The 19085-nt window shown below is 46.8% G+C and overlaps 1 protein-coding gene across 1 annotated transcript in view; it reads left to right on the top strand.

Moving 5' to 3' along the window:
- The window catches only part of LOC143769415 (alpha-2-macroglobulin-like protein 1), a 305150-nt gene that overhangs the window by 19793 nt on the left and 266272 nt on the right, over window positions 1-19085 (top strand). Inside the window, exon 4 of the mRNA XM_077257911.1 lies at window positions 151-316. Coding sequence (XP_077114026.1) covers window positions 151-316 — 166 coding nt within the window. The remainder of the gene's footprint in view (window positions 1-150; window positions 317-19085) is intronic.

The raw sequence follows: 19085 nt of genomic DNA, 5'->3' as shown, positions 1-19085 counted from the left end.
CATATGCTTTCCCAGAGAGCATTTAATCTCCTTAGTGAGGGCAGCACCTCTCACCGTATCATAAGTAATGCCATTTGTATGTGAGGACGTATTAGCGGTTGCCAAGCTTCCTCAGATACCACTGAACTAACGCCACATTATGTGCCCCAGGTACCGAAACCAGCCGACGCCACCGAGAAAGCCACCATTATCATCCATGGTCAGGAGAGCGGGGGCAAAAAGGTCGAGCTCAGCTCCCAGGAGGTGACACTGAGGAAGAAGAACATCGGGACCTTCATCCAATCAGACAAAGCCGTGTACAAACCAGGACAAACAGGTGGGGGGCCGGGACCATCGATAGCTGGGCAATCGTGTATAATGGAAGGGTTAATAGATTATTATCAATGTGCAAAAGAGAAACATAAAGCCATCAGTATCTGTACCGTCCATCTCCTCCATCATCAGTATCTGGTGACCGCCCGTCTCCTCCATCCTCAGTATCTGGTGACCGCCTGTCACCTTCATCATCAGTATCTGTACCGCCCGTCTCCTCCATCATCAGTATCTGTACCGCCCGTCTCCTCCATCAGTATCTGGTGACCGCCCGTCTCCTCCATCATCAGTATCTGTACCGTCCATCTCCTCCATCATCAGTATCTGGTGACCGCCTGTCACCTTCATCATCAGTATCTGTACCGCCCGTCTCCTCCATCATCAGTATCTGTACCGCCCGTCTCCTCCATCATCAGTATCTGGTGACCGCCCGTCCCCTCCATCATCAGTATCTGGTGACCGCCCGTCCCCTCCATTATCAGTATCTGGTGACCACCCGTCACCTCCATCATCAGTATCTGGTGACTGCCCGTCACCTCCATCATCAGTATCTGGTGACTGCCCGTCACCTCCATCATCAGTATCTGGTGACCACCCGTCACCTCCATTAAAAATTATCAACGTAAATCACAACTAATATCCCACGGAGGGCTGGAGTTGGAATGATGCTCAAAATCAAAGTGGAAAATGAAATTACAGGCTGATCCAACTTCAGTAGCCTTCAATGCCTCAAGACAAGGAAATGATGCTCAGTAGTGTGTGTGGCCTCCACGTGACTGTATGACCTCCCTACAACACCTGGGCATGCTCCTGATGAGATGGCGGATGGTCTCCTGAGGGATCTCCTCCCAGACCTGGACTAAAGCATCCGCCAACTCCTGGACAGTCTGTGGTGCAACGTGACGTTGGTGGATGGAGCGAGACATGATGTCCCAGATGTGTTCAATCGGATTCAGGTCTGGGGAACGGGCGGCCAGTCCATAGCATCAATGCCTTCATCTTGTAGGAACGGCTGACACACTCCAGCCACATGAGGTCTGGCATTGTCCTGCATTAGGAGGAACCCAGGGCCAACCGCACCAGCATATGGTCTCACAGGGGTCTGAGGATCTCATCTCGGTACCTAATGGCAGTCAGGCTACCTCTGGCGAGCACATGGAGGGCTGTGCGGCCCTCCAAAGAAATGCCACCCCACACCATTACTGACCCACTGCCAAACCGCTCATGCTGAAGGATGTTGCAGGCAGCAGATCACTCTCCACGGCGTCTCCAGACTCTGTGATGTCTGTCACATGTGGTCAGTGTGAACCTGCTTTCATCTGTGAAGAGCACAGGGCGCCAGTGGCGAACTTGCCAATCCTGGTGTTCTGTGGCAAATGCCAAGCGTCCTGCACGGTGTTGGGCTGTGAGCACAACCCCCATCTGTGGACGACGGGCCCTCACTCCATCCTCATGGGGTTGGTTTCTAACCATTTGTACAGACACATGCACACTTGTGGACTGCTGGAGGTCATTTTGCAGTGCTCTGGCAGTGCTCCTCCTTGCAGAAAGGCTGAGGTAGCGGTCCTGCTGCTGGGTTGTTTCCCTCCTACGGCCCCCTCCACATCTCCTGGTGTACTGGCCTGTCTTCTGGTAGCGCATCCAGCCTGTGGACGCTACGCTGACAGACACAGCAAACCTTCTTACCACAGCTCACATTGATGTGCCATCCTGGATGAGCTGCACTATCTGAGCCACTTGTGTGAAAGCACAACCAACATTCAAAAGTTACCAAAACATCAGCCAGAAAGCATTGGTACTGAGATGTGGTCTGTGGTCCCCACCTGTAGAACCACTCCTTTATTGAGCGTGTCTTGATAATTGCCAATAATTTCCATCTGTTGTCTATTCCACTTGCACAACAGCATGTGAAATTGATTGTCAGCAGTGTTGCTTCCTAAGTGGACAGTTGATTTCACAGAAGTTTGATTTACTTGGAGTTATATTCTGTTGTTTAAGTGTTCCCTTTATTTTTTTGAGTAGTGTATATTTATAGTTGTGGGTGTAACTTGAAAAAGTGTGGAAAAGTTCTCTAGGTATGAAGAGTTTTTCAAGGCACGGTATATAAGCACGCACAAATAAAAATCATTACTGACAGAAGTAATTTTAAATGCAAATTTCCTGGACATTGATAATGAGGATCACACTGTGATGCTTTTTTGTTTGTATATTTTGGCTCAACAGAAAATTCTTGCAAAACAAATAAAAGTATTCTTGACACAAATTATTTCCCCTAGAAAAGATTGAAAATAATTTTCCTGTAAGGACCGGTGACCCTGACTCGTGTCCTGCAGTTATCATCACGGGGGTCTGCAGATTGGGATCATTACAGAGTGAAAAGTAGTCACTGTGCTGTTTGTTATCATGGTGTGTGCTGCACTGAACACCGGCTAAGAAAGCTCAGGAGACATCAGAAAGGAGACTTGAAAGCAAATGATAGACAAATAGTTAAAGGTAAAGGCCTCAAGACATCTCGTACAGCCTGGTGTTCCTGTTACTGCAGCTGCACAGATTATCCAGAAGTGTAAGGTCTATGGGGCTGCAGACAATCTCCACAACAGGAAAACTGGTGGCAAAATTAAGAGCTGAATAATATGAACAGGAACCACAGAGTCCAGAACAACTTCCAGATAGATTAGAGGTGAATGCCGAGATCCATCAGTGACAGGTCACATTGTCCGGTGCTATCAGGGCCAAAGTGGACTTCATGGAAGATGACCGAGGAAGAAACAAAGAAAGCAAATCATGAAAAACCTGACTAAGGAGTAGAAAATCGTATACGGCAATAATCAACATCAGAGGTGTCAAACTGCATTCCTCGAGGGCCGCCAACAGGTCATGTTTTCAGGATTTCCTTAGCATTCCACAAGGTGCTGGAATCATTCTGTGCAGGTGATTAAATTATTACCCGTGCTATACAAGGAAATCCTGAAAACATGACCTGTTGGCGGCCGTCGAGGAATGCAGTTTGACACCTCTGATCAACATGATGCTGAGAGACGATGGAGAATCATGGCCACCGCCACCTCTATTGGTTACAGTGGAAATATAACAACACTTACCTACTTTCAGAGGAGATCCTGGATGGAGGAGCAGAAAACTCACCCTGGGCAGTACAGACTCAAACACTCCCCAGATACACCGCTCCAACTCGGGGCTAACCAACTGCCATGGTCTTGCCCAGATAACTGACCCAGCGGGAACGGACCACATCGATTGATGAAGAGTCACCATCCCTCTGTCCAAACCCCAATTGAACACCTCTGACCTCACCTCCACAACGAATGCGCGCGATCCCTTGATCCCGAGAGTCCGGCCACACCTTGACTGTTTTGTCTACACCCTCACTCAAATCCAATGAGCAAAGGTCTAAACCCACCTCAAATGTACCCCATCCTCACCAAGGAAATCGCATCCACCACCTCCAGCTCCTTGTGTCGTAGCACCGGGCCACCATTCCTCCTGACAAAACTCAGCACAGTTTTATTATTGCGCCTCTTGGCTTTATTATTCCTTTCTACTGATAAGTGAGCCGAGATGTCATCGCTGACCAAACCAGCAGAACGCCCGGATATGAGGACCAAATGCGAAGTAAATCAATTTAATGTCTCTGATAACATCCCTGGATGACCTATTTCTGAGATCGTTGCCTCCCACGTGTAGGACCAGCAAGGAGGGGAAGGACCCCACTCCATAACAACCCCCGTGTCTTGATTCAGTGAACTCGCATGTCATTTCCATCAGCCCAAGAGCTTACCCTCCGGTCCAACGTCCGCTTGTAGTGCCCCCCAGTACACAAATTAATGTCCCATAATCAAAATTAATCACGTCCCTGGACCTGCAGGAGGGGGACAATTATCAACAGTTAACATACAAAAGGAAACAACCTTAACAAATTATAACTCCTCACATATCAAACGTGTCTAAGATCTAGATCTCTTGATTCTTAGTGGCCAATTTGTCTTTTCTCACTCTTGTTTAGTTCCCACTTTGCCGCTTCGGTGGCCGCCCCAATTCTGAAGGAGTAAGGTGCCAACTCCATATGGTTAAGCCCCAACTTTCTCAATAATTTATGGAAAACTGCCACAAATTCAAATGTAGAGAGGACCCTTCCATCCTCATGAACCAAGACAGAAGCGTCCACCACCCGAGGCCTTAGAGCCACTTATCCACCAACACATTGACCGGACATCGAGATGAACCAGGCATCTTACACAGAACCACACACTTCCCTTTCGAGCCTGATCAGTCGTTGAACGTTGTATCCTACATATAACCCTGGAACATTCTACGTCCCTGTCGGCTGAGCCATCCTGTAATAAAACCGTACGTACCTCACTGATCCTAAACGCACCAAAGAAACCAAGAGAAAAAGCTGCACCAGACAAAAGGTCTTCAAAAGCATACAAACACGCGCCTTCCAGATTACCGATTATTTCCCCTAACAGACCGAAGGAAATCAGTCTCCTTCTTTCCAGTGCTACCAAAAATCTTCCATAACCCTTTAGGGCCTGATGTACCCTAAAATCTCTGAAAAAAATCACAACACGATCAATGATGAAGTACAAAAGCAGCAGCAAATCCCCACACTCTTACCATCACTATTGAGCCCATTACAAAAACCAACCATTCTCTCCAGGCTGCCTCATCTGCTTTCTTGACTACTACCGCCACCGAGTATAACACCAAATCCATGGCTATCTGTCATGAACTGGAGTTGTTTGGTTGCCCCGATTCTTTTCTGAAGGGGATTTATCTATATGCCACTTCCCAGCTCCGGTTTGGAACTTGCAGCTCTCTGGCGCCCTCCTTACCCTCAGGTCAGATGGGGTACTGCACCTAGGATAATAAGTCGCCAGAAAGGCTGCCTTGCTATGTACTGGCTAATGGGCATACTGCAGTGAGGGCGATATAACTACTCCCACTCAGGCGGGAATAATAATTATCACTGCCGTCCGTCGATGCCAGTTTTCCAAAAGGCTCAGGACACTTCTGCCTCCAGCTCCTATTCCTTAATTAATAATGGGTCAGGAGCCAACCCAAATAGTAGCGTAATTTACTTCAGAGGACGTTACAGTAGGTTATAGAGCAAGGAGAAACAAAGCTGGTAATTTTATATATTTTACTCCAAAAGGTAGGCAGTGTTTACAAATGTATAACAAGGTATTATAAAAGGAGACAAGTATCGTAAGTACAGACACTTACAAAAGTAAAAGGAATTAAAGCTGAAAATACAGTTGCTTATGCCCTTTCATAGCAGGCTGTGGTGTGGGGGAGGGGCGATACATTCAGATGCATTACAGAGTGTCTCTCGGCTAGTTCCCTGGACAAAGATTGGTGCAAAATGAGCTCCCACTATCTTATACCCCCTGGTTGTGACATCACTGAGCGGGCAGAGCTGTGGACTCCACTCACCTTTCCAAAGAGACTCAGTACTTTATTAAAACTCATATTCATCCTGGCATACACTGGGAATCTTGCAAAGTGACAACTAACGTATTGCATGTCTTCTCATGAGGTTAGCTTCCATTTAAGTCTACACATGGGGTAGCTTGGTTACCCGGTTAAGTAGTAATCCGTTTCTCCATTTCTGCTAGGCACTTAGAGAATGCACTGGTGTGTAGTCCTGTTGTTGCACATCCCAAATATGTAACTTTCATATCTCTGTCACCACCTGGGGTCAAATTATTCATCATGAATAACTCTCACACCAATCACACCAGTGCATGGCTGCAAACAAAATAAGTAGTTTTCTGCTAACCCCCGCATTCTTGAGGGAGGGGAGCAGAGTCACACACTGGAGTTTAACGTTACAGCTATATTGTCAGCAAGGAGAAAGAGCTGGGAGGAAGGGGGGTCGGAAAGCCCACAGCGTGTGTCTGTACTCAGCTCTAATGGATGTAGCAGAGCTCAGTGTGCGTGATAATAGAGAATCAAATACATCATATTCCTGACACTATCCAAAGACCAGACTCCAAAGATGATCCGGACAGGAGATGGCGCGCTGCTCCGCTTCCAGAAACAATCCCACCGAACACGAGAAATGAAATCAGCTCTACAAGTTTTTATACCTGGAACGTGTTTAGCGGACAGCAATGCATTCAGTTCCAGACCACGCAACACCAAATGTCTAGTCAAGTTCACTACTGGGGGAGTAGATGCTGACAAGCTGTTAGTGATCTGTACCACGACAAACTATCACAACCAAACTTAATCCTTTTGTTATGGGACCATTCTCCCCAAACTTCAGTTGCAGCCACAATGGGGAATAGCTCCAATAAGGCCATGTTACACACCCAAACTCTTTCCCTTCATTCATCTGGCCAAGAACCAAAGAACCATTTGCCCTGAAAATAAGCACCAAAACCATGTGAGCCTGATGCAGCAGTGAACAATTCTGGCTGTCCTTCCACTCTTCCATGAAAAGCGACCTACCGGTAAACCGATTGAAAAAGGATGATCACACTGTCAAATTGTCTCTGTGACTGGCCTACAAGCGAATGCAATGAACTGGATTACAAACCCCTGACGTAGCACCGGCAGCCTCCTGCAAAATATCCCCCCATCAGCATGATAAGATATGAAAAGTTGCACTTTCCTAGGAGTGACGGAAGCTGCTTTAAAAGCACCTTGGTCCTCTCCAGGGCAAACCGGACTTCTGACCTCAAATCCTGTCCCTCATTCATAGGTAACCTACATTTCAAAGCCACCGAGTCTAATTCAATACCCTAAAAGATGAATAATTGTGGATGGGCCTTCATATTTTTCTAAAGGAAAACCAAAATTCTTGGACACCTCCTCAACTGTATGAAAAAGAATAGCACAAACTGTGGAATCTGCTGGGCCCCACACACAGGAAATCATCCAAATAATGCACTATTGACTGCTGACCTGCCTCCCCCCTGACAACCCATTTCCGACCTCAATATCCGTCTTAGCCATGATGTCCTCGCCTCCTCATCTGCGCAGCCAGTCCACTGCTTTATCAAAGGACACATACGATACCGAACAAGCCTCCTCTCTGATTCCATCATTTGCCAATTGACCAGCTGGAAAAGATCAATGTTGAATCAATTGAAAGTTGTTAGGATCCTTCTTTGGACCAACCTCTAAAGGAGAAACTGGCAGGTGGGGCCAAAGTGGTTCCTAACATGGGCTACCTGCTTATGCAGTTTGTCTGTCACCACCGCCGCACTTCAATGAGAGAAGACCTAGGAGTGTGCTCCACTGTTGGCTGAACCTTTGGAGTCAACTCAAAAGAATTCAACTTGCCCGAGAACTGGCAAGTAAAAAGGGGGGAGGAATGTAATGAGAAGCCATGAGAACACTGGAGAACTCATGCAGGATGTGCGATTAATGAGGAGCGACTCCCATCTGCTGGCCAGCTGAAATCAAGAGGAACCAAACTGTGCTGGAAGATTTACAGGGGGAGTGACTTAGTGTGCTGGACTGGATCAGGTGACCCACAGAAAGGACTTTCCTTAAATAAAAGCCCTGCGACAGGAGAGGCACGCCTGCGATTGTGGAGGAAAGGTGCAAGTGAGCAGGGCTGTCACTTCCAGCTATCTGGGGTCAGCTGGGATTAAGAGTACAGGTTGGGAGGGGGTCTGCGGTAGAGTGGGAGGCTCAATGGGCTTTGATAGACTACGTCCGAAAGAGACTTGTGGCATAGTGGGAAAACCCGGTGACCCCTGCTAGAACCAGAGCTTCAAGTGAGAACTCATGTGGTGACTCCCAAGACTGGGTGCACCACCTTTGTGAAAAGGACACTAACGTAGTAGTAGTAGTGAAAGATGTTCTCGTTTATTCTAAACCTGTTGTTATTCCCTCTACTGTTAAATTGCAAAGTTACTAACACTAATTGTGCAAGTTACTGTTGTATATAAATAGCATTGTGTCAACCCCCGGGTGTTTCCGCCTCGTGATCTCTGCTCGTTGCCTCCAGACCTGCTCTATGGTGCCTGTTGCCAGAAACAAATTGCTGTCTGTAACTCTGAGAGCGGAGCCGGTGTACTGTGCGGGAAGTGCTGAAGAACGCAGAACCTCTTACTCCCTGTTCACCTGTGTATGAAAAGAGCATTTTTTTACCAGCTGTTCTGGGTTCTTGACGGAGAGGGTTAAACGGGACGGTTCTGCAGCCAGTACATTAATGGGGACTGTGAAGATCTCAGACCTCGACCCCACAGTGCACAACTTCCTGCAGCGGCCGGAGTGAAGAAGACGTGCCACTCGACCATGGCTATCACCCTGCGTCCCGTGACATTCCGCTGCGGAGCGATCACCCCAAAAGGTTGTGCAACAAATATTACGTTACGGGGACCATCACTTGTGCTCGGGCCGCGGCAGAAGGGAAATTAGTTTTGCTTTTTTACATTTCTCTCTTGAACCAAAAGTAAAAAACAAAAGTCTGATTTTCTTTATTGATAAAAACCTTCATAAAAAAATACTATGGTCTTACTATTGTTACAAACCAAAAAAGAACCCCAGACCTCTAAAAATTAACCTTTATTTTAATATATTTAAAAAGGTATATCACATAATAGTAGTTATCCAAAGAGTGCAAAAATAAACACATTTATGTAGGAGGGGAGTGATACCGTAACTAGGGCTAATCTCTCCCTAGACTGACCCTAGACTCGCCCTTCCTACCAGCGGAGGTTGGCACACTCATTTGTTGATGTAATGGCGCCCCCGCTCAACGTCGGCAGCCCTGAAGGCCCTCCTGCACCCTAAAAATCTTACACTAAATATACACAAAAAACACACATACAAGGTAATACCCAATGTGAAAATTATCTCATAGTGCCAGGAGAAATACAGCAACCAAAAAATGGGTAGCAAAAAAAAGGAAAAGTGGGTAGCAGAAACATGTGACCTGTATCAAGTGATAGGGCCACAGTCTGTAATACTGAGAAGAATATTTTAAACTGCAATTAGGGAGCAAAGATTTTTAGCTGAAAAAATGTCCTATGTCTAATAATAGGGCCAAAGTCTGTAGTGCTGATGGCAATATTACAGTTTTAAGTGGTAGAATCAAGCCGCTATTCGTATTACACAGTACCCTTACATTCCAGATAGTCTGTAACATCCACATTCCTTGTCAGATGACCTGTAGACCGATTAGTGAATATCTAATCCAGCCGTGGCCAGTGCCACATTTCATATCTCTATAGCACAATGCCCATACACGTTTTATCAAATGACCTATTGTGGAGGCCGATCAGGTAGTGGCAGATGCAATAATCACATTGATTAGCAAATGGGCATTGTGCATATGCCATACTTGTAAGACAAGAAGAAAACAGCAGGTATCCGTCCAGCATGTTGAGCGGTGGAATTGATGACACTACCCGATGTGGTCGGTGTCAGGAGTCACATGACTGCGGTGGAATACAGCTTGTGTTCCATGCACTTACTCAGCATTCACGGTGGCGGAAGTGATGACACTACCCAAGGACAGCGAGTACTATAAAAATTTGGCGCCGATACCAGGACTCTGCCGCACACAGCATTGACAACGGCAGGAGGGAAGATTGCAGCCCGCAAGTCTAAGTCCCCTGATGAACCCTTACATCCTAAGGGGGAGACGCGTTGGGCAATAGTGGGAGCTGAACAATGGCTGATAAGTTTCACAATTTGGTGGAAACTTCTTTTGAAACTATTTGATTTTGTACCATGTGTTGGTCTGTGTAATCAGGAGTGAGATGAGGCCACTGATTTATTTGTGATACTTCTGGATCTAACTGTCAGTTCCCTGCTGCTTTCTTCTTGTCTTACAAGTATTATTTATTGTTATAGCGCTATTTATTCCATGGCGCTTTACATGTAAGGAGGGGTATACATAATAAAAACAAGTACAATAATCTTGAACAATACAAGTCATAACTGGTACAGGTGGAGAGAGGGCCCTGCCCGCGAGGGCTCATAATCTACAAGGGATGGGTGAGGATACAGGAGGAGAGAGGACCCTGCCCGCGAGGGCTCACAATCTACAAGGGATGGGTGAGGATACAGGAGGAGAGAGGACCCTGCCCGCGAGGGCTCACAATCTACAAGGGATGGGTGAGGATATAGGAGGAGAGAGGACCCTGCCCGCGAGGGCTCACAATCTACAAGGGATGGGTGAGGATACAGGAGGAGAGAGGACCCTGCCCGCGAGGGCTCACAATCTACAAGGGATGGGTGAGGATACAGTAGGTGAGGATAGAGCTGGTAATGCAGCGGTTTGGTGGATCGGTGGTTACTGCAGGTTGTAGGCTTGTCGGAAGAGGTGGGTCTTCAGGTGCTTTTTGAAGGTTTCGATGGTAGGCGAGAGTCTGATGTGTTGGGTTAGAGAGTTCCAGAGTAGGTGGGAAGAACGGGAGAGAAATCTTGTATACGATTGTGGGAAGAGGAGATAAGAGGGAAGTAGAGAAGGAGATCTTGTGAGGATCGGAGGTTGCGTGCAGGTAAGTACCGGGAGACGAGGTCACAGATGTATGGAGGAGACACGTTGTGGATGGCTTTGTATATCATGGTTAGGGTTTTGTAGTGGAGTCTCTGGGTAATGGGGAGCCAGTGAAGGGTGTCATGATCTCTGCAGGCAGAGATCATAGCAAGCCTATAGAGGGACAAGCTCTCGGAAGATGGAACTATACTGACCATGAACTAAGCCTGCCGCGCAACTAGAAATAGCCAGGTAGCATTTCCTATTTATCGCTAGATGCCCAGCTCTGGCCTAAGACCTAAATAGCTAGCAGAGGGAAATATAAGACCTGGCTCACCTCTAGAGAGAAATATTCCAAAGAAGACAGTAGCCCCCCACATATAATGACGGTGAGTTCAGATGAAACAACAAACGCAGCAGGAAAATAGTCTTAGCAAATTTGAGGTCCGCTTACTAGATAGCAGAAGACAGATAGTATACTTTCATGGTCAGCAGAAAAATACTAACAAAACACCATCCAGAGATTACCTTAAACTCTGGCATTAACTCATAACGCCAGAGTAGCAATCCCTGATCGACGAGAGCTTTCCAGACACAGTAACAAAACTTCAGCTGCGAACTGGAACAAATAGGCAAAACAAAACATGGACAAAAGTCCAACTTATCAGTAGTTGTCTAGAAGCAGGAACAAGCACTGAGAGGCATCAGATAACATTGTTGACCGGCAAGAAACCACCAGAGAAATGAGCTTAAATAGCGACACCCACTACTGATGGAATCAGGTGAAACAGGAAAGAGGATGACAAGTCCAATTCCACAAGCGGCCACCGGGGGAGCCCAGAATCCAAATTCACAACAGTACCCCCCCCTCAAGGAGGGGGCACCGAACCCTCACCAGATCCACCAGGGCGACCAGGATGAGCCCTATGGAAGGCACGAACAAGATCAGAAGCATGAACATCAGATGCATTGACCCAAGAATTATCCTCCTGGCCGTAACCCTTCCAGTTGACCAGATACTGGAGTTTCCGTCTGGAAACACGAGAGTCCAAAATTTTCTCCACAACGTACTCCAACTCACCCTCAACCAACACCGGAGCAGGAGGCTCAACAGAAGGTACAACAGGTACCTCATACCTGCGCAATAACGACCGATGAAAAACGTTATGAATGGAAAAGGACGCAGGGAGGTCCAAACGGAAAGAAACAGGATTAAGAATCTCCAATATTCTATAAGGGCCGATGAACCGAGGTTTAAACTTAGGAGAAGAGACCCTCATAGGGACAAAACGAGAAGACAACCACACTAAATCTCCAACACAAAGCCGAGAACCAACACGACGATGACGGTTGGCAAAACGCTGAGTCTTCTCCTGTGACAACTTCAAATTGTCCATAACCTGCCCCCAGATGTGATGCAATCTCTCCACCACCGCATCCACTCCAGGACAATCCGAGGATTCCACCTGACCGGAGGAAAATCGAGGGTGAAACCCCGAATTACAGAAAAACGGGGACACCAAGGTGGAAGAACTGGCCCGATTATTGAGGGCGAACTCTGCCAATGGCAAAAAAGCAACCCAATCATCCTGGTCAGCAGAGACAAAACACCTCAGATATGTCTCAAGGGTCTGATTAGTCCGCTCGGTCTGGCCATTAGTCTGAGGGTGAAAAGCAGATGAAAAAGACAAATCTATGCCCATCCTAGCACAGAATGCCCGCCAAAATCTAGACACAAATTGGGTACCTCTGTCAGAAACAATATTCTCAGGAATACCGTGCAATCGGACAACATTCTGAAAAAACAGAGGAACCAACTCAGAAGAAGAAGGCAACTTGGGCAGAGGAACCAAATGGACCATTTTAGAGAAACGGTCACAGACCACCCAGATGACAGACATCTTCTGGGAAACAGGCAGATCTGAAATAAAATCCATCGAGATGTGTGTCCAAGGCCTCTTAGGAATAGGCAAGGGCAATGGGTATTGATACTTAACAGTGATCTTATTCAGAAGCCGATAATCAATACATGGTCTCAAAGAGCCGTCTTTTTTTGAGACAAAGAAAAACCCAGCTCCCAAGGGAGAAGAAGATGGACGAATATGTCCCTTTTCCAAAGACTCCTTTATATATTCCCGCATAGCAGCATGTTCCGGCACAGACAAATTAAACAAACGACCCTTTGGATATTTACAACCCGGTATCAAATCTATGGCACAATCGCACTCACGGTGCGGAGGTAACGACCCAAGCTTGGGTTCGTCAAAGACGTCTTGATAATCAGAGAGGAACTCAGGGACTTCAGAGGGAATGGACGACGAAATAGAAACCAAAGGTACGTCCCCATGAATACCCTTACATCCCCAGCTCAACACAGACATAGCTCTCCAGTCCAAGACTGGGTTGTGAGACTGCAACCATGGCGATCCCAGTACCAAATCGTCATGTAAATTATACAGCACCAGGAAACGAATAATCTCCTGGTGATCCGGATTGATACGCATGGTTACTTGTGTCCAGTATTGTGGTTTATTATTAGCCAATGGGGTGGAGTCAATCCCCTTCAGAGGAATAAGAGTCTCCAAAGGCTCTAAATCAAAACCACAACGATTGGCAAAGGACCAATCCATAAGACTCAGAGCGGCGCCAGAGTCAACATAGGCGTCCGTGGCAATGGATGACAAAGAGCAAATCAGGGTTACAGACAAAATAAACCTAGACTGAATGGTGCCAATGGAAACAGACTTATCAAGCTTCTTTGTACGCCTAGAGCATGCCGATATAACATGAGTAGAATCCCCACAATAGAAACACAATCCATTCTTCCGTCTAAAATTCTGTCGCTCGCTCCTGGACAGAATTCTATCACACTGCATACTTTCTGGCGTCTTTTCCATAGACACCGCCAGATGGTGCATCGGTTTGCGCTCCCGCAGACGCCTATCAATCTGAATAGCCATTGTCATGGACTCATTCAGACCTGCAGGCAAAGGGAACCCCACCATAACATCCTTAACGGCATCAGAGAGACCTTCTCTGAAAGTTGCCGCCAAGGCGCACTCATTCCACTGAGTAAGCACAGACCATTTACGGAATTTTTGGCAGAAAACTTCAGCTTCGTCTTGCCCCTGAGATAGTGCCATCAAAGTTTTTTCTGCCTGAAGTTCCAAATGAGGTTCCTCATAAAGCAAGCCCAAGGCCAGAAAAAACGCATCCACATCGCGTAACGCAGGATCCCCTGCTGGCAATGAGAAGGCCCAATCTTGAGGGTCACCCCTGAGCAAGGAAATCACAATCCTAACCTGCTGAGCAGGGTCTCCAGCTGAACGAGACTTCAGGGACAAATAAAGCTTACAATTATTTCGGAAATTCTGGAAGCTAGCTCTATTCCCTGTGAAGAACTCCGGCAAAGGAATTCTCGGCTCAGATACCGGAGCATGTACCACAAAATCTTGTAAATTTTGTACTTTCGTGATGAGATTATTCAAACCCGCAGTTACACTCTGGAGATCCATTATTGTCAGGTGCACACAGAGCATACAGAGATTAGGAGGAGAGAGAGAAAAAAGACTGCAGCAAGGCAGACTGGAGGAAAAAAAAAAAATTCCAGCAGACTTCTTATAACTCTCCTTTCTCAACCTGGGTCTTTAACACTTTATGGGCCGGTCAAACTGTCATGATCTCTGCAGGCAGAGATCATAGCAAGCCTATAGAGGGACAAGCTCTCGGAAGATGGAACTATACTGACCATGAACTAAGCCTGCCGCGCAACTAGAAATAGCCAGGTAGCATTTCCTATTTATCGCTAGATGCCCAGCTCTGGCCTAAGACCTAAATAGCTAGCAGAGGGAAATATAAGACCTGGCTCACCTCTAGAGAGAAATATTCCAAAGAAGACAGTAGCCCCCCACATATAATGACGGTGAGTTCAGATGAAACAACAAACGCAGCAGGAAAATAGTCTTAGCAAATTTGAGGTCCGCTTACTAGATAGCAGAAGACAGATAGTATACTTTCATGGTCAGCAGAAAAATACTAACAAAACACCATCCAGAGATTACCTTAAACTCTGGCATTAACTCATAACGCCAGAGTAGCAATCCCTGATCGACGAGAGCTTTCCAGACACAGTAACAAAACTTCAGCTGCGAACTGGAACAAATAGGCAAAACAAAACATGGACAAAAGTCCAACTTATCAGTAGTTGTCTAGAAGCAGGAACAAGCACTGAGAGGCATCAGATAACATTGTTGACCGGCAAGAAACCACCAGAGAAATGAGCTTAAATAGCGACACCCACTACTGATGGAATCAGGTGAAACAGGAAAGAGGATGACAAGTCCAATTCCACAAGCGGCCACCGGGGGAGCCCAGAATCCAAATTCACAACAGAAGGGATTGACAGAGGGGAGAGGCCAGAGAATAGCGGGGGGACAGGTGGATTAGTCGGGCAGCAGAGTTTAGAATAGATTGGAGGGGTGCGAGAGTGTTAGAGGGGAGGCCACAGAGCAGGAGGTTACAGTAGTCGAGGCGGGAGATGATGAGGGCATGGACTAGGGTTTTTGCAGATTCTTGGTTGAGGAATGTACGGATTCGTGAAATATTTTTGAGTTGAAGTCGGCAGGAAGTGGAAAGGGCTTGGATATGTGGTTTGAAGGAGAGATCAGTGTCAAGGATTACCCCAAGGCAGAGAGCTTGTGGGACTGGGGAAAGTGGGCAGCCATTTACTGTAATGGATAGGTTCGTTGGGGCGGTCGCGTGAGATGGGGGAAAGATGATGAATTCTGTTTTGTCCATGTTACGTTTCAGAAATCTAGCAGAGAAGAAGGATGAAATAGTGGACAGACATTGAGGGATTCTGATTAGTAGGGAGTTGATATCTGGTCCAGAGATGTAGATCTGTGTGTCATCAGCATAGAGGTGATACTAAAAGCCATGAGATTCTATGAGCTGTCCCAAGCCAAAGGTGTAAATGGAGAAGAGAAGGGGCCCTAGGGCTGAACCTTGTGGGACTCCGACAGATAGGGGGCGAGGTGGTGTGAGTGGGAGACGCTGAATGTCCGGTCCGTTAGGTATGATGAGATCCAGGATAGGGCCAAGTCTGTGATGCCAAGGGATGAGAAGGTCTGTAATAATAGGGAATGGTCCACTGTGTCAAAGGCAGACGACAGGTCCAGGAGGAGGAGGACAGAGTAGTGTCGCTTGCTCTTGGCGGTTAAAAGGTCATTGGTGACCTTAGTTAGGGCAGTTTCAGTGGAATGGTGTGACCGGAAGCCAGATTGTAAGCGGTCAAAGAGGGAGCAAGAAGAGAGATGGGAGGACAGTTCAAGGTAGACGTGTTGTTCCAGTAGTTTGGAGGCATAGGGGAGAAGTGATATAGCTAGATACAGAGGATGGGTCAAGAGAGGGCTTTTTGAGGATAGGTGTGATGGAGGCATGTTTAAAGCTTGAGGGGAAAACACCAGTTGTTAGTGATAGGTTGAAGAGATGGGTTAGGGTTGGGATGAAGACTGTGGTGAGGTTTGGGATGAAGTGGGATGGGAGCGGGTCAAGTGCACAGGTGGTGAGATGCGATCTTGAGAGTAGAGTGGAGAGTTGATCTTCTGTAATGGTGGAAAAGTTGGTTTTAGAGGTGGAGGGCTGGGAACTCAGGAGGAAGGGCTCTGGGGGTTGTTGACCAAAACTGTCTCTGATGTTATCAATCTTCTGCTTGAAAAATGAGGCAAAGTCTTCAGCTGAGATAAGTGGGGAGGGAGGAGGCGCTGGGGGACGGAGGAGAGAATTGAAGGTGTTGAATAACTGTTTAGGGTTGTGAGACAGGGAGGATATGAGAGATGAGAAGTAGGTTTGTTTAGCTGTGGCGAGTGTGGTCTTGAAAGTAGTGAGGGACTGTTTGAATGCAATGAAGTGTTCGTTGGAGTGGGATCTTTTCCATCTGCGCTCAGCAGCTCTGGAAACTCGCCTCAGTTCTTTGGTCAGGCTGGTGTGCCAGGGCTGTCTGTTGATTTTGCGAGCTTTGGTATGTGTAAGTGGGGCAGCAGATTCCAAAGCTACAGCTATTGTGGTGTTATATAGAGCGTCAGCGTCATCCGCATTGTGTAAGGAACTTATATCTGTGAGAGGGAGGAGGGATTCAGAAAATGAATGTAAGTCAAGATGTTTAAGATTTCTGCGAGGGTGTGAAAGTTTGTGGGGTGGGGATTGTAGACATGGAGTGGAGAGGGAAGAGAATGTGAGAAGGTTGTGGTCAGAGAGAGGAAGAGGTGAGTTAGAGAGGTTAGATAGGGAGCAGAGGCGGGTGAAGATGAGGTCCAGTGTGTGACCATCTTTGTGGGTGGCTGTAGAAGACCATTGAGTGAGGCCGAAGGAGGAAGAGAGAGATAGAAGTTTAGTGGTAGCTGAGAGGGAAGTGTCAATGGGGATGTTGAAGTCTCCCATGATGATAGTGGGGATGTCCGCGGAAAGGAAATGAAGTAGCCAGGTGGTGAAGTGGTCAAAGAAGGTGGTGGCTGGCCCTGGGAGGCGGTAAATGACAGCCAGTTGGAGGTTGGAGGGGAAGTAGATGCGCACAGAGTGCACCTCAAAGGAAGGGTGGGTGACAGAGGGTGGCAGTGGGATTGGGGTGAAGGAGCAGTTATCTGACAGGAGAAAACCAACTCCTCCGCCATGTTTGCTGCTGGGGTGGGGTGTGTGAGAAAGGTGGAAGCCACCTTAAGAGAGTGCAGCAGGGGAGGCTGTGTCAGAAGGGGTGAACCAGGTTTTGGTGATGGCGAGGAAGGAAAGTTTGTAGTAACAAAAAGATCATGGATATAGGAAAGCTTGTTGCAGACAGAGCGAGCGTTCCACAGAGCTCCTGTTAGTGGGACTGGGGAAGTGGGGGCTGGGTGAATGGGTATAAGGTTAGAGAGGTTACGGAAGTTTGTGATAGAGCGTGGATGGGAGGTAGAAATGACTGTGGGAATGTGGTGAGGAGGACCAGGATTTGGAGAGATATCACCAGCATTGAGAAGGAGCAGAGAAAGTATTAGCAGGTGGGAGCAGGAGAGGGCATGAGGGGACTGTCTGTGCTTGGAGACAGAGGATTGTATGTTAAGGAACAGTTCAGAGGAGGAGGTGAGATGGATGGGGAGGATTGAAGAAGACATGGACAGTTCATTACTAGGTGTAGGGATTAGGGGAGGTAGCATAAAGTGAAGGATTATAGGGGTGAGAGTGAAAATAAACAGAAACATTGTTTACAGTGACTGTGGCCAGTTCCCTTCAGCTCCCTTCAGGTTCAATTCAGGTTTTAATTCTACTGTAATCTTCACACTTATAGGATCACACTGCAGACTGAAATCATTGCAGACTTGTTCTATGCAATATATGTACAACTAAGTGCATTCAGGTGTGAAGCAGAGAGGAGTGGTCTCTGTTCATCTTGGTCAGAGAATTAAGAGTGGACCAGATGCATACAATCAAGCCAGAGTAAACAATGTCATAAATAACACTGGGGTAAAGCTGGGGTTAGCTGAAAGGCATACCATGTGGATGCTAGGTGCGGAGGCGAGTCTGTGTGCAAAGCTGGGTGATGTACTATGTGCACTTCATAGACAGACAGCAGGAGAGCTGGGTGGATGAACATACCTGTTGGAAGAATAGAGATGCTTGTTAGAGTGCGATGGTGGCAGGAAGCAGGGCACAGTCTGTATACATCTTTCAGGTTTTAATTCTACTGTAATCTTCAGACTTCTAGGACACACTTATAGGAATCACACTGCAGACTGATGGGCATTGTGCAATGTGATTATTGCATCTGCCACTACCTGATCGGCCTCCACAATAGGTCATTTGATAAAACGTGTATGGGCATTGTGCCATAGAGATATGAGATGTGGCACTGGCCACGGCTGGATTAGATATTCACTAATCGGTCTACAGGTCATCTGACAAGGAATGTGGATGTTACAGACTATCTGGAATGTAAGGGTACTGTGTAATACGAATAGCGGCTTGATTCTACCACTTAAAACTGTAATATTGCCATCAGCACTACAGACTTTGGCCCTATTATTAGACATAGGACATTTTTTCAGCTAAAAATCTTTGCTCCCTAATTGCAGTTTAAAATATTCTTCTCAGTATTACAGACTGTGGCCGTATCACTTGATACAGGTCACATGTTTCTGCTACCCACTTTTCCTTTTTTTTGCTACCCATTTTTTGGTTGCTATATTTCTCCTGGCACTATGAGATAATTTTCACATTGGGTATTACCTTGTATGTGTGTTTTTTGTGTATATTTAGTGTAAGATTTTTAGGGTGCAGG

This window comes from Ranitomeya variabilis, chromosome 4 (genome assembly GCF_051348905.1).
Source record: "Ranitomeya variabilis isolate aRanVar5 chromosome 4, aRanVar5.hap1, whole genome shotgun sequence".
Lineage (NCBI taxonomy): Eukaryota > Metazoa > Chordata > Amphibia > Anura > Dendrobatidae > Ranitomeya > Ranitomeya variabilis.
Note: the sequence above shows the minus strand (reverse complement) of the source record. Positions and strands in the feature narration are given on the sequence as shown.